Source organism: Bos taurus, chromosome 1 (genome assembly GCF_002263795.3).
Source record: "Bos taurus isolate L1 Dominette 01449 registration number 42190680 breed Hereford chromosome 1, ARS-UCD2.0, whole genome shotgun sequence".
Taxonomy (NCBI): Eukaryota; Metazoa; Chordata; class Mammalia; order Artiodactyla; family Bovidae; genus Bos; species Bos taurus.
Window position 1 is genome coordinate 37,477,426 of NC_037328.1, and position 26,713 is coordinate 37,504,138.

At 35.6% G+C, this 26,713-nt stretch overlaps 1 protein-coding gene across 2 annotated transcripts in view; it reads left to right on the top strand.

Annotated features, from left to right (window-relative positions):
* EPHA3 (EPH receptor A3) overlaps nucleotides 1-26,713 on the top strand; it is a 411,324-nt gene that overhangs the window by 366,837 nt on the left and 17,774 nt on the right. For both annotated transcript variants that reach the window (XM_005201183.5, NM_001206113.1), the window contains exons 13-15: nucleotides 1,175-1,384; nucleotides 18,377-18,526; nucleotides 20,057-20,250. In XM_005201183.5, the coding sequence (XP_005201240.1) occupies nucleotides 1,175-1,384; nucleotides 18,377-18,526; nucleotides 20,057-20,250 (554 nt within the window). The remainder of the gene's footprint in view (nucleotides 1-1,174; nucleotides 1,385-18,376; nucleotides 18,527-20,056; nucleotides 20,251-26,713) is intronic.

Below are 26,713 nucleotides of genomic sequence, written 5' to 3' on the forward strand. Positions count from 1 at the left end.
AGACACTGTCAATCATCAGTCACTACCAGGATAAAAAAGATTAAAAATCAAGACATAGACCCTATTCTCAGGGTTCTTTCAGCACTATGTAGATAAGGATAGATAGATAGATAGGTAGGTAGATAAAACATATACTATAATTCATAATCATGGAGAAAATTCTAATTTGTGTATGAATGAGAAATTATATTCTTTATTTTAATACTTGTGAGGCAAATAAAGATTTTAGTAGCAATTATTTTCACAGACATATTTCAAAAACAAACATTTTACAACTCAGGTAATTAAAAGATTTAATAAGTATTCTTTTAAAGTATAATAAGTATACCTTTTAAATTATTGTTTGTTTAAATATTACTAGACATTAAATTTTTATATATCTATGTATATATGCATACATCTATCTAGCTATCATCTATCTATTGTATAAACTGTATATTTCTATTTTAATCCAGACAGATTGGAAACTTTTCTAAATCTAGTACTCTGAATTTATCTCCTATTGCTTTCAATTTTATGACCTAAACCTTGAGGTTGGGTAGAAAAACACATACTCAGTAAATATTTTTGACTAATTTTCAACTATTTTTTATAATGAAGGATTTAATGTTACCTTATTTGAAGTAATTAATAAAACACATGAAAATAAAAAGGAAGAATAAACATTCAATTAAGCCAATAAACACGAGAAACAGCCAGACGATCCATTTTATTTTGTTATTCTTGACCTTAAAGTTTCTGAGGACTTTGTCTCCTCAAAAGACCAGCAAAGTTCTGGTTTTGAACCTTAAGTTAAAGAATATTAGGCAACTTCTTGCTACAAAGTATTGTAGCTACTATACTGTTTTGCTTTACTCTTGTAAAGCAAGAGTGTACTTGTGTACTTAGGCTTGTGTACTTAAAACCAGGACGCATGCTGCTGCTGCTGAGTCACTTCAGTCGTGTCCAACTCTGTGTGACCCCATAGACAGCAGCCCACCAGGCTCCCCCGTCCATGGGATTCTCCAGGCAAGAACACTGGAATGGGTTGCCATTTCCTTCTCCAATGCATGAAAGTGAAAAGTGAAAGGGAAGTCGCTCAGTCATGTCTATAATTCAGTATATGAAAATGTAATCAAGATATGTCTTAGAAAATAGCAACACGTCTTAACTGTACATTTGAACTATTTCTCAGAAACATGATGCCCAGTTTACAGTTATCCAGCTGGTAGGGATGCTTCGAGGCATAGCATCTGGCATGAAGTATCTCTCAGACATGGGCTATGTTCACCGAGACCTTGCTGCTCGCAACATCTTGATCAACAGTAATTTGGTGTGTAAGGTTTCTGATTTTGGACTTTCACGGGTTCTAGAAGATGACCCAGAAGCTGCTTACACAACAAGAGTGAGTAACTTGTTTTCTTTTTTTATTCTTTTATATTTAACAACTTGCATTATGTTGACTAACAAATAAATAGAAGTCACATCCCAAAATGCTTTGTCAACTATGTATGCATGCATACCTGTTCAGTCATTTCAGTAGTGTTAGACTCTTTGCAAACCCATGGACTGTAGCCAGCCAGGCTCCTCTGTCCCTGGGATCCTCCAGGGAAGAATACTGAAGTGGGTTGCCATGCCCTGCTCCAGGGGATCTTCCCAACCCAGGGATGGAACCCACGTCTGCTGCATCTCCTGCATTGCAGGCAAATTCTTTACCACTGAGTCACAGGGGAATCCCTTTGTCAACTGTATCGTCCCCCAAATGAGATTTATCTTTTAAAAATAAAATATTGTTACTTATTCTGGGAAAATAGATGGTCACTGTCCATTATGTGAGTAATGATATTAATTCTGAAATGTCATGTTGGTTTAATGATTTTCCACAAAAAGGCAGCAAGATTCTCATGCATCTAAATCTTATTTACTCATCTTTTCACCGTGGTTGCCTTTATATATGAAAATAAAAAGTGATAACAAGCTACATGAAAAGCAGTTAGGCAATTACTGTACCAAAATCTTCATTAGCCATGAGAATGAGAGGTTTTTTTTTTAAAAAAGACGGTCAACTTCTGCTGGTTTCTTCTTAATTCTAGAGGTTTATCCCTGATTAAACAAACAAAGGAAAAATTCTCATTCTTTTCATGTGTCATGAATCTCAATAGCAATTAACTTCTAAGGATGTCAGTTGGCAACTATATGTCACTCTAAGAAAGAGTTCAATATGCAAGATTGAATTTCATCTACAAGTAAAACTACAGTGATAGAACCACAGAAAGAAGCTGAGAGCCCCAGCTATGTTCCTAGATGTGCTGACTTAGAAGTTAGAACTCTCCTAATGGCTTTCACCCTTGTTTGTAATTCCCATGTTAAGTTATGCTCTTAGTAGATTACCTTTGTTCATGAATCTGTGTTTTTAGAAACTGTGTTCTGCATAAAAATGTTGCTGTTCTTACTTCATTAGATTAAGAACAAGAGAAATGTAAGAAATTTTTATATCTTGCAGCTAGTTGATTGGGTTTAGACCAGTGACTTCTACACAGCTCTGAAAATGTGAAAAAATTACACATTTTGGGGGTGTAAGTATCTTGATAGTGTCTTTTAGTGCTCCTTCTTTGACCAGAAAAATTAATTAGCCAACATGCTGCAGCAAAGCATTTTTGTGACTAAATTATTATTACAGGGGACAACATATGCAGCAGACAATAATATATTTGCTATCCAGAGGACAATGGTTTTTATTTTACTTGCTACTACTCTGCATTCTGGGCATCCCTGACAGCTTAGTGGTAAAGAATCCACTTGCCAATGTAAGAGATGTGGGTTCAATCCCTGGGCCAGGAAGGCCCCCTGGAGAAGGAAATGGCAACCCACTCTAGTGTCCTTGTCTGGGAAATCTCACGGACAGAGATTTAGCCCTGGTGGGCTAAAGACTATGGAGTGGCAAAAGAGTCAGATATGACTTAGCGACTAAACGACAACAATAAACGTGCCTTCTACAGATACCCCTCATAATCTTGTGATATTTTATGAGCTTTTAACACACTGCATGAAAAGTATCATTCTTGCGGGCATTATCTGTGTTACAAAAATCTCCTTATCCAAAACATTTTTCCAGTTCTAATAAAAGCTATTTGTGAATAAAAGCCTTTATGTCAGATGTTCTATTTTCTGGTAATTCATTTAGGTTCTAAACTGTATTCCATATCCCATTTTTAAATGAGAGCACTCTTATTCTCAATACTAGTCTTGATTTCCAGTGTTAGGGAGAAAGAATTTTTCTTACCCTTCAAAGCTTCTTTTGCTACTGCTGCTGCTAACTCACTTCAGTCGTGTCCAACTCTGTGCAACCCCATAGATGGCAGCCCACTAGGCTCCTCTGTCCCTGGGATTCTTCAGGCAAGAATACTGGAGTGGGTTGCCATTTCCTTCTCCAATGCATGAAAGTGAAAAGTGAAAGTAAAGTCGCTCAGTCGTGCCCTACTCTTCGCAACCCCATGAACTGCAGCCTACCAGGCTCCTCCATCCATGGGGATTTTCCAGGCAAGAGTACTGGAGTGGGTTGCCATTGCAAAGCTTCTTTTAGCTGGTCTAATAATCAAATCAACATGAGATAGATTAACAGGAGAATAACAAATTTAATTTCATATGCATGGGAATCCCACATATATGAGAGAGTCAAAGACAGAAAGGTAAAATGAGGTATATATGCCTCCTTGATCCAAGGAGAGCCTGGAACTTCAAAAAAAGAACAGTAATTCACAAAGTTAAGAAGACTAGATGCTGGGCAACTAGATGTTTGCTCTACCATACATATGGGCCGTGCAGATAAAATTTATCTCTGCTAACAAATCTTGTTCAAAGAAAGGACTCTCCCCCTGATATAAATTCTTTTGGGTAGCTAAGGGGTTTCCCTGGTGGCTCAACTGATAAAGAATCCACCTGCAATGTGGGAGACCTGGGTTCGATCCCTGAGTTGGGAAGATCCACTGGAGAAGGGAAGGGTTACCCACTCCAGTATTCTGGCCTGGAGAATTCCATGGATTGTATAGTCCATGGGGTCACAGAGTCAGATACAACTGAGTGACTTTCACTCACTCACTCAGGTGAGAGACAGAAGATTCTCTTGAACTGGGAAGGTCTTATTGCCTTTGGCTCAAAAACATTCACATTCCAAAGCGAAATATTTTGGGGTAGTTGGTTCTGAAATCTTGCACCAGAATACTCCAGGAAACAATTTCTCTCATAGAAACTTGAAAGATTCATTCAAATCTAAATCATCTGCTCTCTGCAGACTATATCTTGTCAACTTTCAGAGCTTTATTTCTACTGATTGTTACTTTTTCAGAACCAAGGGGTCCTCAAGATCACTTCTTCAAACTTAGTAAAAGGACAGTGTTGCTGTGTCAAAGTTCCTCCCTAGTATTTGTGAAATAAAAATGCAGCAGGATCTTTGCATTGATGCTTCATGCCCAGACGATTCTTCAAAATCACATCATCCAAATGAGCTCAATTCACTACCAATAAATAGCTACTTAGAGTTCTTCAGTGTTCATCCTTGTATTTTCTTGAACTCCTCAAAAATATCTGTGGTGGTTCTGACTTCCCTCTGAGAAGCTGTAATTTGCGTCTGCATTTCTGGAATCATTTAGACATCTTTGATTTAATTTCCCATAATAAGCCTTGTTCAGTAAAATAATTTTATAATTTATGTAAAATATGAAGTATGATTATAAAGTAATAGGACTGCCATATTGTTTTTTAAACAAATACACTGAAGCAAGTAAATGAGTGTTGTCATACTAAGCTGTCTTTTTAGGAGTGGGTACTTACTGCAGGAAGACTGCTATTGCCCAAAATGTTTGAGGATTTTCTCCTTTGAAATTATCTTTATAACTAGAGTGTAAATTGTACTATTACTCAAAATTCTTTAAGCATATAGTATTTTGGGAAGCAGACTTGACTAAGATAAAATCTGTGGTTTCAGTAAGCTAATAGTTAATAAATAAGGAAAATAGTACTCTGTTGTAAAGTCTACTTTTTTCCTAACCAAAAATAGTGTTATTCAGCTTAGACGTCTGCCATATTTATTAGATTTAGCATGCTATGATTATGGTTATTTCAGAAAAACAAGTTCACCGTTTAAAATAGTGTGCCGAGGCATTCTTTTTGGATAAACACATTCTTGTTAATCTTTTTTACCAGTCACGTTACTTTAGTCACACTTAACACATTTCAGGAATTAGCATTCAGTGCCTCAGTGCAGTAAACCTTTCGACTGCTTCTCTGAAAATTATTGCCCTTAGGTAGAGATTGTAATTGCACTAAGAAATCTTTGAGACATTAGATTTTTTTAGACATCTCATTTTTAAAACATCTATGTGGTTGACAGAGCAGAAGAGAAATAGAAATTATATCCACTAATTCTATATTTAAAGATTCTTAAACTGAGGCTTCCCCAGTGGCTCAGTGGTAAAGAATATGCCTGTCAATGCAGGAAATGCAGGAGATGCAAGTTCGATCCCTGGGTCAGGAAGAACCCCTAGAGAAGGAAATGGCAACCCGCTCCAGTATTCTTGCCTGATCCCATGGACAGAGGAGCCTGAAAGGCTACAGTCCATGCGGTTGCAAAGAGCCAGACACAACTCAGCACACACACACACACACACAAACTGGAGGGAATATCTGAGAAATTGAGAAAACCCTTAGTTTCACAACTTAAAAAAATGTATCAGAGATTTAATTTTGCTGCTTTTGATACTGCCTTAAGTATATCCTGAGTTTTCCTTCCTTGTATCCTCAATAGTATGCCTAAAGGAAAGGGTCAGCTGAGATAATAATATACACTTTTATGTGTGTTTATCTTTTCCAAAAGAATATTGGGTAGGAAATTGGACTTTTTTTTTAATACACACTTCTAGTTATTTCTCATTATTTCTCACTACTGACTTATGCAGGAATTCCAAACACAGACACTTTTTATCTTACAATATTATTGTGCATCCTGTAACCTTTAAAAAATTTGACTGTACATTCATGAGATATGAGAATGAGAAAGATATAAAGTTTTAATATTACAGTGAAAATAGTTCAGTCTTGCAGACCCCCTGAAATTCTTTTGAGGACAACCAGAAATACTTGGATAACACTTTGAGAACCACTGTTATAGATACTTTATGAGGAAAATAGCACCTTAAAAAGTAAGTAAATATTTCAGCGGTTGTTAAATGATATAACATCTAACTTATGTTATAGTATTATATGCTATAGCATATTTTGAAGAAAGGTCTTGAAGCTTATCTATGGTTGCATACCTAAGGTCACAAACTATCTTAAAAGACCTCGATTTTACTTGGAATGAATAGAATTAGAGTATTTAGCTCTACAAATTTAAAACATCAAAATTTTTGTTATTGAGAAAAACAAATGAAAAATGAATTGCCTCTCTTTAGTTACACATTGTGTAACTTTTCAGAGTATAATTATGCATTTTCCTACTTTTTGCACTGAACTAATAATTGCTCTTTTTTATAATATCAGAAGTGGGGTGTTATTGGTGAGACTGTTTTTGAATGAATAATTTTTAATCTTTTTCATATGAAATTTCACTTTAAATATTATACATGTATTATATATGTGTGCATTTTAAATGGACACATATTTTTATGTTGAATTGATGGGATACAAAATTCCAAGATAATAGTCTTCAATTTGCTGTTGTAAGCAGGATTAAGTTAGGGAAAATATAGACTTTTATCTAATTTATATACTGTGACATGTAAAGTCAATCCAGTTCTTAAGTCCCCAAATTCATTTTAGTGGTATAATTACCACATAAACTGACTTGGGAAATGTGAGAAAACCAACTGATGTGTTCTTGGTTATATCCTTCATTAATTAGTTTTTTTTCTTTTTATTTATGTTATAGACATGGATACTGAATAATTACCAAGTGGATTATTATATTGAATGAAAAGTTTTGTCTTGTATCACATTGCCCATGGCAAATTAACACCTATTTGATTTTTAGAAGATAAAACCAAATGAAAACTTATCTCAGGCATTACATGTTAAGGAATCTTATTTTACGTAATAATTTATTCCATATTTTTTCTCTGTGATTCTGCCAAGTTAATGCCAGAAATATTCTACTACCACTTTGTCTTATGTAATTTTATTTGCAAAACAAGAAAGAAAAAGTGGCTAAAATGAATGATTAAAAGCTAAGTGGTTGAATACTCCGGTTCAGGATAACCCTATTTGAATATAATATCCAATATTATAAACATAAATGCTAGAAAACATGAGCCTTAGTTCTGTAGAATTCTCAAGGACTAAAAACTTTTGTGCAATAAAAAAGATAATTATATTATGTTGATAAGTAATGTAAGTCATGTGTAATTTATATATGAAAGAAAAAATAAGTAAATATCTAATCAGTGTCCTTCATATAGTAATGTAGCTCAAATAATGTACTACTTCATATAGTAATGTAGCTCAAATAATGTAGATATTTTTTACTCTCTTAAGATCAGTACATAGCTTATGTTTTATGTAGCTTCACAAAGTAAATGCTATATACTCAAAAATCAGAAAACTCTGGAAGGTTTCATAACCTCAGTTAATGTTACATCAAAGTTGAATGAAAGAACTGACACTTTCTAGCCACCCATTTCAGACAGATGGGTAGCAACCATTTCCACATGTGAAAATAATCCATCCAGATTTATGTGAAGAAAAATCACAACTATGATTTTGGAGTGGCACACAGGAGTGAGGAGGTTCTATGTAAATATATTACACATAGTCTCTATCAGGAACTGTTTTCTCTACAATGCATCATGCATTCAACAATTATTTGAGTGTAACATACTAGGCACTGTTCTAAGACCTGAGGATCCAAAGTTGAAAGCAAAGCCCTGACTTCATTATCTTACATTCTAGTGTGGAATTTCACTTAATAAACAAACAGGTAAAGATTTAGCAAAGCATCTTGCTAGAGGAATGTGGACAGTGTGTTGAGCTGCTGCTTTAGACAGGATGATCAGAGAGAGTTTCTCTGATAAAATGACATTAGGACAGAAAACTGATGAGAGTAAAGGAGAAAAAGATGTAAATATTGAGGTTACTAGGTGAGATTCATTTTGCCCTAACTACTTTTCAGTTTAATGAAATAACTTTAATAATTTCTCTAATTTCAACAGGCTCACTTTGGAAGACAAATTAAGTAATCAGATTAATGATATAACTCAGACTAAAAACAAGTGAATAATGATTGAGCCAGTCTGTAGTATGGTGAGCTCTGGAAGCTTAGTAAAAATCAGTTTCTAAAACTTTTCCAGTTGATTTGTGAATATCCCCTATTTTCAGATTTGTGATGGCACATTGCCTGAAGCTTTTCCCATAGATGCTGAAGCCAGTGACCAGCCCCAGCTACTTTGGATAGGGAGGAATAGCAGTTGTGTTTGTCCCAAGCCAGTCCTGTCACTTGATGCGTGGAATGGCTAATAATCAGACTCATTCCTGTCCTATGGCTCTTTTCCAATCATAGTTGTATATGCCATGGTTCAAGTCCACTCCCATTATTTTTTCTGTTTCCTTTGCTAGCCATTACTCTGGAACTGCCCCCATATTTCAAGAGATCTTTACCAAACATAGATGTACAAGGGTACCATTGTCTTGATGTCTAGTCAGAATTGTCTCAGTAGATAGAGATTCTCAAACTATCTTTAATTTTTTAGTTATCAATATTAATAAAATCAAGGAAGCAAGCTTGCTAAAGTTATGTACTTTTTTCATTGATTTCTAATAGAATGAATTTAATACTTCTGTTTCATTATTTTTATTGTAAATATGCAGTATTCCTAGTATATTGAATAGTCTTTCTGATTTGTTTACCTATTAATATGGCTTTTTTTGAAAATTGTGTTCCAAGTGCTAAAAATTCACTTTCAAATGAATTTCCATAACCTTTAATAAAGTAGGAATTCAATATATATAAAACACAAAGTTTAACATTTAAAATCTCTTTGAACATTGAAAATACCTGTATCCATATGAGGATGTATATTTAGTTTTATCCCCCAATTTTTTATTGCTTGTTGAACATATACATCAGCTAACCTAATTTTATATTGTATTATGTGAGTCTGAAAGTAACAGAAAAGTTATTTGTTTGTACTTTATTTCCTGGATAGTCATAGAGTTACTTGTTAACAGAATGCAAGGTAGAATACTTTTAAGAAATTCTTAAGCATCTCACATAATATTGAAAAATTTTAAAAGTTCAAAGTATTGACTTTTCCTACCTGAGAGATCATCTGTCTCTGATCTCTGGTGGCAATCAACATCTGCTGGAACAATTCTCTCAATGGCTTTTAGATTTGAACTACGGGGAATTCAAACAGATGCTTCCCCTGAGAGTCTTCTTGGATTGCCCTTCACCTTGTTGTCTGCTGTTGTCTGCAGTGAATGAAGTTTACTTCCTGATAATAGATAGATCCTAAATTCTTCAGTCAAATGATTTATCTCTGTAGTTCCAATTCTAACCTGAGAAGCCAGTATTTGCCTCCAGGTTAAACACTCAATTACTCCGAGTTTACTAAGATAAACTCTGCGAAGTCCTTTGTCACTCTAGGTATGACCTGATAGAGCTCATAGGCAAGCATATGAAATATGGATCAGCCAAGCATTTCCTAAACCAGTAAGGAGAGATTTGTGTGTGTAATTAGAGAAAAATTGGGGCTGACATAAGATTCTAGGCTTCCGTGTCCAAAGATTTCAGCAATTACATTCCTTTTCTTTAGAAATAAAGACTTGAAGCCCCCTAGCCCACAGTGAATGAGCTAACTTCAGTTAAGCATCTGAAAAATTCAGGGCTTTTAGCCAAATGTCTCATTTAAACTGTCTAAATTCATTAAACTTAGAGAACCAAATTGCAGATCTTCAAAGAACAGGTTTACTGCACGAATCCTATTCTAACTGCTGTTTCTGGACAAAATGAACAAGGTTTTGGACTACTTTAATTCTATATTAGAGTTCAGCAATTATATAATGCCTCTCCCCAGATCATCCTTCGTATCTTTACCTGTATCATTTTATTCTTCTTTTACTTTTCTGTAAACACTCAATGAAAGCAAATCCAGATATTACAGCCAATAGGTATGAAATTTAGTCCAAAATTAAGATCATCTTTAAGAGTCCAAATTAATTAATTTTAAAAATGTCACCATCCTTAGATGGAAATTTGAAAGTTGAAAAGCAAGAGTCTATAAGTTAGCATAGCTCCTAGAGATAGAACTTTAAATATAGAGGCAAGTTTCATGTTTTCCATGAACCTTTGTTTAGGAATAATGAGATATCTGCAAGGAGAGGCTAAGACACTTGGCAAAAATTAGATAATATGGTTAAAGCTAAGCCTAGAAATGACAACTCCTAATTCCTACTAAACTTAAGAATCCAAATGGAACAAGTGACCGTAAGCCCCCCTGCAGGCCCAGTTACTAACTGTCATAGATGAGACACCAGCACTGGCAGGAACTGGCTCTGGGTTTGGTATTGTAAATATGGGGAACAAGCGTTAACTTCTAATTCTGTTGAATTTGGACTGGAGGTTCCTCTGCAATTGATGTTTTATACACAGCCCATATGCTATGCATCTGGGCTTGCTCCAGGCAATTGGAGACTTTTCTCAAATACAGAAATATCTGGGGAGCTTACATGTGGGTAGAAAGACCACCTTAAGTAAATGTTTCATTTTATGATCTGTTAAAATATTGTGGGAAAGTTCATCCTTATAAATTACTTTTATAGAAACTATCTGGCACTTTACTTTTCGGAAAGCCTAGTAGCATTTTACCAACCAAAACCTAAATTGCCAACTGATTTCAAAGTTTTAGTTCATTAATAACAGTTGCATTAGAAAGTTTTACTGTGTCAGGAAGGCAGTGTGCCAAATGATGACATCATTTGCCTCATCAAATCCAAATTTGGGGATAGCTCATTGAAGGATGTGTTTGGTAAGCATTTAAAAATGTAAAATGTCCCCTTCATGTGTAAACTGAAAAGGCAATTTCTTAATGTGAAAAGAAGAAAAAAATATGTCAATGTGAGCTTAAATTTGTTGAAGTGGGAGGGGTTAAGGAAGAGGAATTGTGGTCCAATCAGAAGCAGAAATATAAATAAATTCTGCAATGCATTACTTATAGGAAATTTTGTGAGTCAGACTCTTGTATGTTAAATTGATTTTATTTTGATAGTCTCAGATCTACAGATGCTCAGCTTGAAGGCAGAGAATGTTATCATGAAGTGTGACTAAATTAAAATTTATGGCCCGCAACTTCTTTAATCCTTTTTCAGAACCAAATTGAACCCTCAAGGACTTTTATCCAATGTCTTACTATGCCAATGGCATTTATGTTTTGGAGAAGGCAATGGCACCCCACTCCAGTACTCTTGCCTGGAAAATCCCATGGACGGAGGGGCCTGGTGGGCTACAGTCCATGGGGTCGCTAGGAGTTGGACACGACTGAGTGACTTCACTTTCACTTTTCACTTTCATGCATTGGAGAAGGAAACGGCAACCCACTCCAGCGTTCTTGCCTGGAGAATCCCAGGGACGGGGCAGTCTGGTGGGCTGCCATCTATGGGGTCGTACAGAGTAGGACATGACTGAAGCGACTTAGCAGCAGCAGCAGCAGCCACGGATAGTGTTTGTTTTTGTAGGAAAAATTTATTTATTACCAAAATTTTTCATTATTGAGGCCTCCTTTTAACAAGAAATTGATGCTTAATATGTTTTCCTAGCAATAAAACGTTAGCTTCTTTGAAAAAAAAATTAAAGAATGGAAACAAGACAGAAAAAAGAAAATAGAAAAATCTCAAGGATGCTATTGTATTTACCAAGATCCACATATCACAAGATTAACTTTGATGAATTTGGCCCTTTTCTGGACTAGAACAGGAGTAAAAATATCTGTGAAGTGTGTGCTACTGGTTAAAAAAAAAGAAAAAAAGAAAGGATATCACTTGGTCTACATAAAATCCAGTTAAATCCTGGATCTCATTTGAATCATTTTGCCTTGTTGATCGGATTTGTCACAAATAATCTAAAACAATAGTATTCAAATAAAGATGATTTTGCTCCCCAGGGGATATTTGATATTTCTAAAGACATTTGGTTTTCACAATTGGAAGGATACTGATGTAATCTAGTTAGTAGAGGTCAAGGATGCTAGTAAACACACTACAATACACAGGACAGCCCTACAACAAAGAATTAATCTGGTCTAGAATGTCAAAATTGCTACTATATATAGACTTTGATCTAAAGTTACCCAACAGGTGTAAAGAATGTGTAAAGAATGAAAGTTGGGATCAAATATCTCTCTCAGATACTTTATAACTCCTCCTGTCCACACTAGACTGCAAGTTACAGGGGATAATGTGGAATACACTGCCATTTGTGAAAAACTATGCAACAGACTAGCCATCTGCCATCAGGTCTCCTATAATGTTGCACTTTGATATATCACACATAACTTAACAAATCGTACATCTTTTTATTTTTGTTAAATTTTATTCTCTGTTGCTTTTGATCTAACTGTTGAAAGTCAAAATTTTTTCTTCCACTCAAAGCTTTAAATATTAAACATGACCGTTTTACTTTTGATGTTTTGATTTCCATTTTAAAATGTCATGGGTATAAACTCATAAATAATCATTCACCTACAGGTAAATATGTTGCATATTTTTAGTCAGCATTTGAATCTATCTTTTGCATAATTATTTTCATGTTTTAAGATTTTACTTAGCCTCATTCACAAAGGAATGAAGTAATAATCATGTGCATAGATTAAACATGCTTATTAAATTATTGGTGATATTTTTAGGATAGAAAATTCCTACAACATTAATATTGAGACTGTTGATCTAGGATGTATATAGAGTCAAATGAAAATCTTTATAACATTCTGAAAACTCTAAAATACTTAGTCCATACAACATCCTGTGAGACAATATTGCAGGAAGGGCGGCCCCTTCCATGACTGGAGAGTAGGCTCTTGTCTAACATTCAGAAATGAATCAGCCAAGGAGACATACGTGTTGACAAAGCAAGAGACTTTATTGGGAAGGGACACCCAGGTGGGGAGTGGGAAGGTGAGGGAACCTGTGAGGACTGCTCTGCCATATAGCTTGCAGACTCAGGTTTTATGGTGATGGGGTTAGCTTCTGAGTTGTGTCTGGCCAATTATTCTGCCACAGGATCCTTCCTGGTGGCACACTCAACCAAGATGGATTTGAGTGAGGAGGATTCTTTGAATTTGATAAGGCACATGAAACTTTTGACCTTCCCCAAATTCTTTTAGTTGGTGGTTGCTTGTTAGTTCTATGTTGCTTACCAGGACCTTAGTCATAAAATAGCTCTGGCAAATGGTTACTGTGGTGCCTGGCCAGGGTGAGCAATTTGTCTGTGTTTCCCCTAACAACAGTTTAATAATTTTATAGATACTGTGAAAAATTGATGCTCAGCAATTCTTATATATACTATCATCATGAGACTAACAGCATTATTAAACTATAGATGAGGGAAAGAAGAGTACATCCAAAAACTGTATAATTTTTTAAACTATTATTATGTTATATATTTTCTCACTATTAATATTTGCATATGTTCTGAAAAAAATGAATTTTGTGTATTATTTTCTTAAAAGGAACTGCTTATTTTTTTAATTCTTAAAATTATCATAGACCTCCAGTAAAATCTGCTACTCTAAATTCATAAAATAATTAATCCTAATGTGAGAGCTAAAAAGTCAGACTCTTGTTTTAAGCTGTGGCGATGCAGAGAGGAAGGAAGGAAGGCAGTGACTCCTCTGGACATCCTGGTCTAGTCAGGGTAATTAAGTAGTAGAATGATCACAGTAAATGGAGTCACCATCTTAGCCTAGATGGTTCTAAAATGTTCCACCAATAAGTTCACATTTGAATAGGCTATTCAAACAAGAAGCCTTCGAGTTCTAAAAAAAACAGGCAGAGCAAACGATTCCCAAGAAAAAACAATAGCATGTATTTAAGAAGAAGGGAATTTAGTGCAAGTCAATGAGCATTTATTGAGTGCCTGTTTTACACATTTGCAAGATAATATCTAAAATAGTTGTTCTCAGCAGTGAGCACAGATTCATATGCCGTATGCTTATTATCTTTAGCTTTATAACCTGTTCAACTTTTCATAGGCTTATGATTTCAAATGATAGTTTGGTCACAATTTATTTATGGCAATATATGGGACAAGAGGCCTTCCCTGGTGCCTCAGATGGTAAAGAATCTGCCTGCAATGAGGGAGACCTGGGTTCTATCCCTGGGTCAGAAAGATTCCCTGGAGAAGGGAATGGCTAACCACTCCAGGATTCTTGCCTAGAGAATCCACGGACAGAGGAGCCTGGCAGGCTGTTGTACATGGGGTTGCAAAGAATTGGACATGACTGAGCGACAAACACACTTTCATAGGATAAAAGCTACTGCTGCTGCTGCTAAGTCACTTCAGTCGTGTCCGACTCTGTGTGACCCCATAGATGGCAGCCCACCAGGCTCCCCTGTCCCTGGGATTCTCCAGGCAAGAACACTGGAGTGGGTTGCCATTTCCATCTCCAATGCATGAAAGTGAAAAATGAAAGTAAAGTCACTCAGTCATGTCTGACTCTTAGCAACCCCATGGATTGCAGCCCACCAGGCTCCTCCATCCATGGGATTTTCCAGGCGAGAGTACTGGAGTGGGGTGCCATTGCCTTCTCCGTTAAAAGCTACTATTCAAATTTATTTTACTAATCTTGACTATAAAGTATTTGAAACTACAATGTTCAATTTAAAGAGTTTTAAATTGAATAATAATAACAGGACACTCATCCTTCCACAAACTCTACAATATTATGAGCTCAGAATTGCTCCTGTAGTTTGATTTCTAATTAAGTGTATACTATGAATATGTTGGCTTATTTTTCTCTCATTTGAAGACAGAGTGCCAAGTTGTTTACTGATCACGGAAAAAGTAAAAAATTTATAAAACTCTTCTTACTCTGTTGTATTTTTAGCAAAAATAAAAACAAATGATAAATTTTAATACTTTGTATTAATAGTTGGCAATAAGCTTTCCTTTATATATTCATTTATCAAATTCTTTGCACAAATTGTAAAAGTGTGCTATTTGAAGGGAATTGGAATAGAAGAAAGGGCAAAACAATTATTGAGCCTATTAAAGATTAGACACTTTATTTGTTCCTTTATGTATATTATAAATCTATTGCCAATGACAAAAAATCCTTGAATGCTAATCAATAATCCTTAATCATCTTCATTCTCTTCTTCATCCAGTGATGTCTGCCTAGGGTCAAGATGAGCATCTTGAATGTACGGTTATCACTTCATTTTCAGGGCAAAACCAATCAGTCTAAAACACCTTGTTCATGGTTGTCATCAATCTATTGGTTTGGATTTTTTTCTTTATGTCTGTATTTTTATTTCAAGAGATCTTGATAAGGTAATACATATCTGTGCCTTATGTTTTCTTAATAGATACAAAGTTTTCAACATGGAAAGCTTTCTTTTTTTAGTGCAATTTTTGTGCTACTAGTAAATTGTTTTGGGCAAAGGAAAGGAAATGGCAAAGTGTCTGTAGCAAAGATAAGACATGCAGCTGAGATTTTTAAATATTATCTTTTCTTTGCCCCATGAATACAATTTGTTTGACTTCTGTTAATTCTCAGAGTTCTTTAAAAGAGAAAGAATGTATGCCCTTTAATTCCACTTGGCATCTTGAATAGATTCAGTTAAATGTCACATGTGTAGTTCTGTTTTTATCAAAATGATTGGATGGTATTTGAAATCTTGAATCCTTAAAAACCAAACTTGGTCTTGGAAGGTGCAAGTAAGTTAAGTTCTTTTTTTAAACGTTATTATTATTATTAGCATTGAATGTATTGGCAGAGAAAGGGCAATATTAGACCAGAAAAAAAAACCCTCCAAATTTAAATATAAAAAAGGATCTTTTACATTTTCGTTGAAAAGAATACAAACTATAAAAATGAGAATGAATAAATGAGTATAAGTGAGATGGAAAATAAAGGGGCAACTTCCAAGAAAATAAGCCCTGTTTTTAAAAACTTTTTATTTTGTATTGGAGTGTAGCCAATTAGCAAACAATTTTGTGATAGTTTCAGGTGAACAGCGGAGGGACTTCATAGTGTTTTCTATTTTGCTTTCTGGTTCTGGATCATCTTTACTCCAACAGCACGCTGAGCTCTATAGTGTTTCTCACGAACTCCCAAAGCTCTCATAGTCCAGACCCCATCTCTCCAACTTGATTTTACTGCACTGGTATAAATCATGGACAACCCTGAGGTTGGAATCATCTCAAGAAGGCTGTGCTCAGTCCTCCTTTTTGCGCTCACTTCTCTCCAGTTGCACGCATCCTTCAAAACCCCGTGTAATCCTGACCTCCTTCAAAGACCTCCTGACAGTACTCTTTCTGAACAGATATCGAAGAAAAGTGTCAAGCAGTTTACTGAGCTAGTTCCAATCGCACATGCCGCTCTCCTCTCAAGGATAGCACTTGCTCAGTGTTGCTGTGATTAAAGCTGATTCGACCTTTTGCCATCCTCTCCTATTACATGTCTCCACATTTTCTGTAGTATTACCACACTGGAAACTGTTTTTTCCAGAACATATATTTTCCTCCTCTGTGCGTTGATTTATGCCATTTCTCTAAAAGTATGGTAGTATTAAGCTAATGTTTCTTGAGGCTTTACTGTATGCCAGGAACTATGCTAGAGATTTTACTGAAATTTGTCATTTAGCCTCACAATGATGCTATGAACTGTTAGTTTCCAAAATAACAGATGAGGAAATTCAAGCATAATGAGATTTAATAACTTACCTCCCAAGTCACCAATTCATTTCTCCAAAGCAATATATTGTCACCCTCAAGCATTACTTAAGAAACAGTGAAGTCCTATGAGGTAAACATCAATAGAACACACTTTGATGAATATAGTATAATATTTTGATAATATGAATTCTTTGGAAAATCTATCCCTTTTTCCTGGTTATATAAAATTTGGTGCAATTTACAAGGCTCAATTCCTATGTGACCGCCTCAGTTTCTCTAGTAAGAAACTTGGCTCCACGTTCTGCATCACAGCCACTCCACTACTGTCTTCTTTCCTCAATGCAGGCAGGATCTGATTTCTAAAAAGCTCCCAAATCACCTGCAGATCCTGCCTACACTCTGGAACTACTGAACCAGAATTTCCGTTTTAATCAGCATGAGCCCAAGACAACTCTATTGTAAAGTTTCAGATGTGAAGCACTAGATACTTAATTCTCCCTGCATTTAGTTATTCACAACAACTAATTATCATTACTATTTTCTTGATATTTCCCAAACAGAAGGACCAGTGTATTATTTATGCTTGTCTCACCCAGAGTGACTACCATAATACTTCCCATATGGTTACTACTCAGCACATCTTTATTAAATGTATTTATTAAACTGAGAGCAAATTCCATGGGAGTTATACATTTATATCTCCCATAACTCATAGAAGCAATATCTGCTCTAGACTGTAAATTCTCAAGTTGTAATCATTATATCTTTCTAGCTCATATGGTGCTTGCCTTGTACATGGAGGGTACTTCAGTGGCTAATGGTAGAATGAGGCACTGAGTAAATTAATTAAGATGATTGATGAATATATTAAAGTGTTTTTAGATGTATAATTTCATTTGCAATGTATTTAATTAACAAATACCTACAAGAAACTGTATGTCAAGAAGTGGTATAAATTCTTTACAAATCAACATTAGCACTAAGTTTGTTTGTTCATGCATAAATCTATTAAATCAATAAAAGTTGATTTGAGATACCTCAATTAATAGACCTGGATTCCATCCCTGGGTTGGGAAGATCCCCTGGAGGAGGGCGTGGCAACCCACTCCAATATTCTTGCCTAGAGAACCTCCATGGACAGAGGAGCCACACGGGCTACAGTCCATGGTGTTGCAAAGAGTCGGACATGACTGAGCAACTAAGCACACACATCCACCTCAATAGATTCTAATATATGATATATCCTATCTACTTTCTTATCCTATTTACTGTTACAGAGGACTGATAAACGTGCCATAACTGATCAAAATGTCAGCATTTTAGCAATTTTCAAATGTTTTTCCCTTGCCACTCTCTCGTTGGTATTAGAATATATGAACATAGAGATATATCAGAAGAAACCCACAGTCCCTTTCATAAAAGAAATGCCCCGACAAATTCAGTCAGATTTCAGATGATAATGTATATAGTATGTTTTAGTCATTGATCGTGTATGTATATATGATTTTACATTCCAAGGGAGGGAAGATCCCAATCCGGTGGACATCACCAGAAGCCATAGCCTACCGCAAATTCACATCAGCCAGCGATGTATGGAGTTACGGGATTGTTCTCTGGGAGGTGATGTCCTATGGAGAGAGACCATACTGGGAGATGTCCAATCAGGATGTAAGTATTTGTAGTCTATGAGTTATGGGTTCAGATTAAGAGATCAAGCTGTGCAAGGAAGTGGAGCATAATGAAACCAGGTGGCTCCCAGTTTGTGACATTGAAACAGAATACTTAGAAGAAACAAAATTGTTTCCAAATCTTATAAAGATATTAATTGAGTTGCTCTGACAGCTTCACATTTTTCCCTAAAGCAAGGGTTTAGAAGTGAGACAAAAGGAAAACATTTGTAATAAAATGTAATGAAATAAGTGCCTGACAAAATGGCCAATAGATATCAAGAAATGTTTGAATTATTTTTGCTACAAAATTGTCTCAGTGTAACATTAGTAAGATACACTCTGCCATCCTTTGTAGATTCAATTAATGCATCTGTGCCAACATTTTGTTTACTTAAATATAGCATTTCCCAAAGTCAGACAAAACAACCAATCTCTAACATGTTGTTTCTTATAATGTATTAAACTTGCACATGAAGTTAGTTATACAAATTGAAGTCTCGATATAGAGAAAGCAATCATTAACTTTCTATTACAACTGTGATATGATTTTTCAAAAGGATTTTTGTTTTTATAAGCATGCTTTGCTAATGCTTAGTGCAAGGATGCTATTGGCATATGGATTCAGCACACAGAGAGTTTTCTTTATGCTTAGCCAGAAACTGAGCATGATCTCAAAGACACATAAGAAGGAAAGCTGAGATGCTTTTAGTCATTTCCTACTCACCACATATAAAATTGCTTTTAATGTATTTGGATATAAAAACCTTTCTGAACTTCTTCAAACAAGCCACGTTTTATAATGACACTGGGAAAATCAGACTCACTTTTCCACATCTCTATTTTCCAAATTCTTTCTGTATCAGAGGATCTCAAAATGTGCTTTCTGGACCAGCAGCTTGAGCAAGGTCTGGAAATTTGTAGGGATGCAAATTCTCAGGACTTTCCCCAGAGTTATTGAATCAAAGATTAGCTATTTGTGTATTAATAAGTTCTCCAGATGATTCTGATACAGAGTAATGTTTGTAAATCATGACTTTACATGATTTAAAAATGCTGATTAACTAAGAGTCACTTAATTGTTCAACCTATGGGCTTTTAACAAAGGAACTGACTACGATTTGAGAGGTACCAGTTGAACTGTGATATAACTAAAAATCTGTGGTATTTTTTCTGCATTCATCCATTTATATAGAGTTTTCACAGAAATATGTGTTACCACATAAGAGTTTCTTTATAGTTTTCTAAATTTCTGATATCATAGAACATTTCTTTTTATTTTAATCCAGAAAGTTACTGTACAAACTCTTCTTTCCTAAATCCACTTTCTCTGTCTCAATCTTATTTATATAACATTTTCAGACATGAATAATATTTATTTAATAAGCTGTTATCCTTTTAATAAATTTAAAATGAAAACCTTTCACTTTACTTTGAAATATAAATATAAGTGTGACCTGCCCAAAAAGAAGTATTATAATAAAAGAAATTCCACTTCTCTAAGTGCCCGGAAACTTTACATCTCACACAGGTAATTAAAGCTGTGGATGAAGGCTATCGACTGCCACCCCCCATGGACTGCCCAGCTGCGTTGTATCAGCTGATGCTAGACTGCTGGCAGAAAGACAGAAACAACAGACCCAAGTTTGAGCAGATTGTCAGCATTCTGGACAAGCTTATCCGGAACCCAGGCAGTCTGAAGATCATCACCAGTGCGGCAGCAAGGTGACACATTTGATTTTACATCTTGCACTCTCTCTGAGATGATTGTATTTTTATCTCCAAGGTGTTAATTTTTTTCTTCCACTCCCCCAACTGCATACTTTGACACTTATATTCCTCAAGATTAAAAAGACATGTTTGTTTGTTTGTTTGTTTTTTAACTTTCAGGAGGAAATCTCATTCTATTGAATGACACTGATAAAGTTCTGATATTTTTTAACTTGCATCTTACCTAGAAGCACATATACATTCAGGCTTCAATATTTGCACAATAGAAACCCTGAACACATAGATTCTTTCCATTCTCTGTTACTTAAAACAACAAACAAAGGATATCTAGAGTGTTGGGGAATTCTAGCAAAGTCTTGATTTAATCTGCATTTAAAATAAAATTACAGAAATAATAATAGTGTCACCAAGCCATTGCACTGGCTAGCAGAATGCAATTTTCCCTTGATTAAACAAACCTTTATTTAACACATATTATGTGCCGATTACTTTGTTAGACACTGTGAAGGATAAAACTAAGAGTATAATAATGTCAGTGTTCCTGGACAGCAACACAAATGTCAACGCACTGTGGCCGTGAGGCAGCCCTGAGGGCACAACGTCCATTAGACTTGATGCATAATCCTCCCAGCTGAGAATCACTGAGTTGTCCTAATGGTTTTGAGAAATGTCAATTATATGCTCATTGTACACATATGTGAAAAACAGTTCTACATTTTGATAATGTGTTCTTAAATGACAGAGTTTTAGTAAAAGAACTACACCTACTGTGCACAAAAATCCACAATATTAATTAACATGTATACATACTGCATAGTGATGATTTACTGTGACTCATGTATAAAAGATTTAATATAATACCTTATAGGAAAGAATTTTCTTATTTTTGTGCACATCTGTTGTTTTCACTGACAGGTATTAAGAGCTGTGACTTTCAACTTGATAGAGTGCTTGTTAATGCACTGAGAGTATGTAATTTTTTACCTTAATGGAAACAATTATAGCGAGCATATATGATCCAGCTTTTACATTAAATTTGAATAAAATGAATAAAGAGAATTTGCATCAAAATCTTAATGTAAGTATATAAGAGTCATAGATTATTTGTTAGAAATAACTTTTAGGAGATCAATACTATTGAATTTATTAATATATATCCAGTAGGTAAAACTACTGATAACTTATCCTGCAAGGATGAATCTCTGTCCTAAATTTCAGAATGAGACTGTGCAGACTTATTAGGAAATCCACCTGACAGTTTAACAACCAACAAGATAACAAACCTGCCTTTCCCTGAGCCATACGGTCCTCATTTTATACCCTGAAGCCATTTCTTTTAAACTTTACTCAATAGCAAAAAAGAATATCTTTTCAACTATTTCTATATCATAAAAGAGCATTCAAGCCATTTCCATAGGGTCACTACCAATATAAAAACTAGCTCATGTAATACTATCTAGATAGTTAAACCCAATTCTATATGGGAAATTAATCTTAATATCAGATCATATTATGTCATTGTATATTATCATATTCAAATTTTGTTAAATTCACTATTCCATTCTTATTAAAGTAACTGAACATTTTTTATTCTAATATATATTATGTAATACTTTAATATATTCCATTTATTTTGTCATAAACAATGTAATTTTAGGGAACATGTTTTTCTTAATTCACTATAAAAATTTTAGAAATTGTGCTTATGTTTTTTTATTGAGATTAAAATGCACAGCTAGGCAGACTATGCCTTTATAAATTTATTAATGACAACCTTATGTTGCCATGCAACAATGTCAAGAGATCTTATTTTTCTTTAGAAAATTTTCTTTCCCACTTTTGACAATGATTATTGTATTCTTTTTCATAGCTGATTACACATATTCCTCTTCCCATTTAATTTTCCAGTAATGCCCTTGCTACATGCTTTATTGAGAAAATACAAGCCATCAGATGGAAAATTCCAGCAGCAAAACAAAAACATACTGGTGTTCTTCTTTCCTATAATTACAAGAGAGGAGAGTCCTTCTTTCCTGTAATTAGAAGAGAGAGAGGAAGTATGCTTCCAATGTCAGAGGCAAATGCCTTTCTCTCGCTCCTCTCCATCCCCTGTGTGTCCAGCCTCTTTCCCTCTCTCCTGCATAAGCAGGCTCTTTATTTCTGCAAGATTATTGTCATAAAAATATGTTCTACTACATTGTTTCTCAAATTACCCTAGTAAAAGGATCACTAGAGGGAATTTATTAAATGTTCAAATATCCAGGTCTAACCCAAGCTACTAATTCAGAATCTTCAGGAAAGGAGTGGAATTTGTACATTTGATAAAAAAACTCCAGGTAATTTTTATCATCAAGGGAATTTAGAAAAGGCTATTTATCAACATCACCTCTGCTGATTCCACATCTCTTGTCAACTACTTTATTTTTCTACCACCCTTCAGAGCCAAACTTCTCCAATAAGGGTCTCAAAGACAGACATTTCAAAATTTAATATTCAAAATTTTATCCTTTTATTTACTCCTGATAATCTCATTCTCCCACTGCATTTTGAATTTAGTTGAATACACTAGCACCTATACATCTGCCCAATCAGTATTAGAACCATCTTGGCCCCGCTTTCTTGGCCTCCACACTTCAACCCAGGTGAGCACTGTGTCAACATGATCCATTTCGCTCCCTTTTCACTGCAAACGCTCTCTCCTATGACTTTCTCCTTCTGACCTAGGGCACTGCAGTAGTCTCCTAATGTGTCCCCTGATTCCATTCTTGTCCCACTTTGAGCATCTCTCACAGAGTCTTCAGAATTTTCCTATCAATCTCTATATATTGATAAATATATACCAGGCTTTCCTGGTGACTCAGGTGGTAAATACTCTGCCTGCAATATAGGAGACCCAGGTTTGATTCCTGGGTTAGGAAGATGCCCTGAAGAAGGGAATAACTACCCACTCCAATATACATGTCTGGAGAATTCAATAAATTGTGTATATACAATATAATTTGTCACCTCTTTATAACTGATTTTGAATTTCCATTACACTTGGAAAAAAATCTGCATTCTTTTTGGTGATTTAAATACCCCTGCTCCTCCAATGTCCTTTCTTTTATTCAAATATTAATTTCTTCATTTTTTAACAATTATTTATTGTATGCTAATCTACTATGTGCTAGGTATGTGCAGATGCTGGAGAATAGTGATGAAGACAAATATGTTTCCTACAGAGTTTACATTCTATAAGATGAATAGACATCTTCTATAATGTATACAAACAGACAATAGACTGGCACGGATTATAGGAAGGAAATAAATAAAAGGCTGTGATCGATCATTAAAGGGTGGTTGGGGAAAAAAAAAGAACTCTAGGCATAGTAAAAATAAACTGCAGGTGAGTCTAAAGTGTTCTCGAAAATGGCAGAAGGACAACAACATAATGGAAGGACAGAAGGGAGAGGAAGAGTCTGTCACAGGAAGGCAAACAGAAGCCAGAGTACTTGAGGGTACCAGGTCATGGGGAGGACTTTGGAATTTTTTGAAATGCATGAGGAACCCATTAAGGCATTTAAGGCAGAGATGTAAGGCTGTTTGATTTACACAACTGCTTTGTGGGGAGCATTTCAGCCTTTCAACCTGAGCTCCTTTCACTTAAATAGTATGGTAGCCTCAGTGACCAACTTCAGGTTCCTTCAGAAAGTCAAAGCATGTCAGACAGGAGGACAGTAGCTCATGCTGTTCTTGTTGTAAGAGTCTTCTTTGTGTCCATTTCCCTTAGAAAGCAGTTTCTATGCCTTGTCTTAATTGAGGCATTCTCTGGCAACAAGATTTAAAGGTCAACACTATTAATTGTTTTACAGGCCACTGTGTCCTTCTTCTTCATCCCAACTGTAATTCAGTTGTGTGCATTTTCTAAGTATTTATTCCTCCAATTAGCTCTAAGACCAATGAGATCAGATGCTGTGCTTCCCTTGTATTACCAGTTGATACTCGAAATTCAATAAATATCTGTTACACACATGAATATGTATTTGCTGAAATAATACTAAATTTCCATTTCAACAGACACACAATTTTTAGAAAAAAATATTCCAGTTCTTTTTCCTATTCAGTATATGGATTTCTACAGACACTAGTCATAAAGGTAAAAGCTTATAATTTTCCCCTAACCCTAATCCTAACCCTAATCCTAATTTTCTTTTATTTCCCCTAAGCATAAATCTTATGTCTCCCTTCCTCTTCAATACACTTGGAGACTGTCTCAATCTGAGTTTGTGGATGGCACCAAGGATTCAAATTTCTGAATGACTTAGTTATTTGGATCACTGTAAAGAATTATGTCTATAAAGTCCTTTAGGAAAAACAACATCTTCTATCAATTTTTATAGGGATGTTGTTTTCCAGAGTCTGCCTGAGTCTAGTTAGTTTTATGGCACATTTTATTTCACATACTGTTACAGAAATCTTACTACAATGCATTATTTTACTTTTCAACCTTCCTTAGAGTTGATGATTCATAGCAGAAACATTCCCAAAGAATATTCCAGTGAGAGTGTCTTTGTGAATATCATTGCTGGAAGTAGGGAATGTGTTTAAGCATATGGTCATGGTGTATCAGATTAAAAACTTACTGAGATGTTGCAAAAAGTGGTGAGAAAGGAAAGGAAGTTGGAGTAAATTTTATGTTTGTTCTCCAGTAATTGATTCATTTTCCTAAAAGTAGAGTAAATGGAGGAGACATGAATAAATTTGAAGTGTTGACTGTATATCAATATGAAGATTTATTTAGCATTTACTTTGTGTGAAGTGTTATACTGGGCCCTGCGGGCTTCCCAAGTGGCAGTTCATAGTAAAGAGCCTGCCTGCCAATGCAGGAGACATAAGAGACACCGGTCAGGAAGATGCCCTGGAGGAGGGCATGGCAACCCACTCCAGTATTCTTGCCTGGAGAATCCTATGATCAGAAGAGCCTGGCAGGCTATAGTCCATAGGGTCCCAAAGAGTTGGACAGGACTGAAGCAACTTAGCACATGGTGATTATACAGGTAAAGAGACACAGCCTCCACTTGCAACAGCTTGCCTTGAAAATTGGAGGAAAAGTTCAGCAATACTATACAATTAACCCTTGAACAGCACAGGTTTGAATTGTAGGGGTCCATGCTCCTTCTCTTTAGTTGTTTCTGACTCTTTGCGACCCCATGGACTGTAGCCTGCTAGGCTCCTCTATCTGTGGGATTTTCCAGGTAAGAATACTGGAGTGGGTTGCCAAGTGCTCCACCAGGAGATCAATCCAATCCAGGGATCAAACTTGGATCCCAATCCAGGGATCCCAATCCAGGGATCAAACACGCATCTCCTGAGGCTCCTACATTACAGGTGGATTCTTTACCGCTGAGCAACTGGGGAAGCTTATAGGGGTCCATTTATACACAGATATTTTTCAGTAGCAAACACTACACTACTCCAGGGTTTGTGGTTGGTTGAATCTTGGGGTGCCAAGGAATCAAGGAATCTCAGATAGGAGAAACTGCAAATAGGGAGGACAGACTAAGTGAATTTCAGTGTTGTTCAAGGTCGACAGTAATATCCCTCAGGTTAAGTAATTATTGGAACAAAAAGACAAAGTGTTTAGGAATCATGAACAAAGAATGAGTTTACTTTGAGCTTTGAGATTCTTTGGAAGTTGCAGAGAAATAATTTTTGGAACTGAGCGACTAGTGGATGATGAGTGAAATGTCTACCAGTATAAGATCATACCAGGCTGGGAGAACACTGTACAGAAAATCAAGACACACAAAAATTTACAATACTTCAATTTACACTGCATAAACTATTTCTGGGATAATATAGGATCAGATAAGGAATTATGAGGAAGGAGCCACTATATGATTTCACCAGATAATGGAAGATTGCATGTCATCTCTAGAAATCTGGACTTTTGTCCATGAGGAAAAGAGGAGCCGTTGAAGACAATTAAATGACATGTGGAGTAGTTCTCTGCAAATGTACCTAGAAGAACTGGAGAGGAAGAGTGCGTGATAAGGAGTAAGGAGGTGATTTCAATAGTCTTGGGAAGGACTTAGGCTAGAGTAAAGAAGAGAAAATTTATTTTAAAAAAAGGTGTGAATTCAAACAGTTGTAAAGAAGTATTATAAGACATGGTGAGTAGTGAGCAATGCAGAGTGACATGGAGTAGCAGAGAATACTTCCAGGTGAACAAGGAGGACTCTGAGGACAGTGCTGTTACTAAACGGGGTACCAAGTGCAGAAGGGTGAACAGCTGTGTGAGGAAGATTAGCACTCTGGACACAATGAGACTGAGTCCCACAAGAACATGGAGAGTTACATCACAAGCTGGGGAGAGACTAAAGCTAAGCATCCAATTTCAAGCCTTCTGACTGCAAAGATAATTTTTTCGAAAAAACACTATTAGAAACACATTTAGAAGGTACAAGTCTCGATCTAG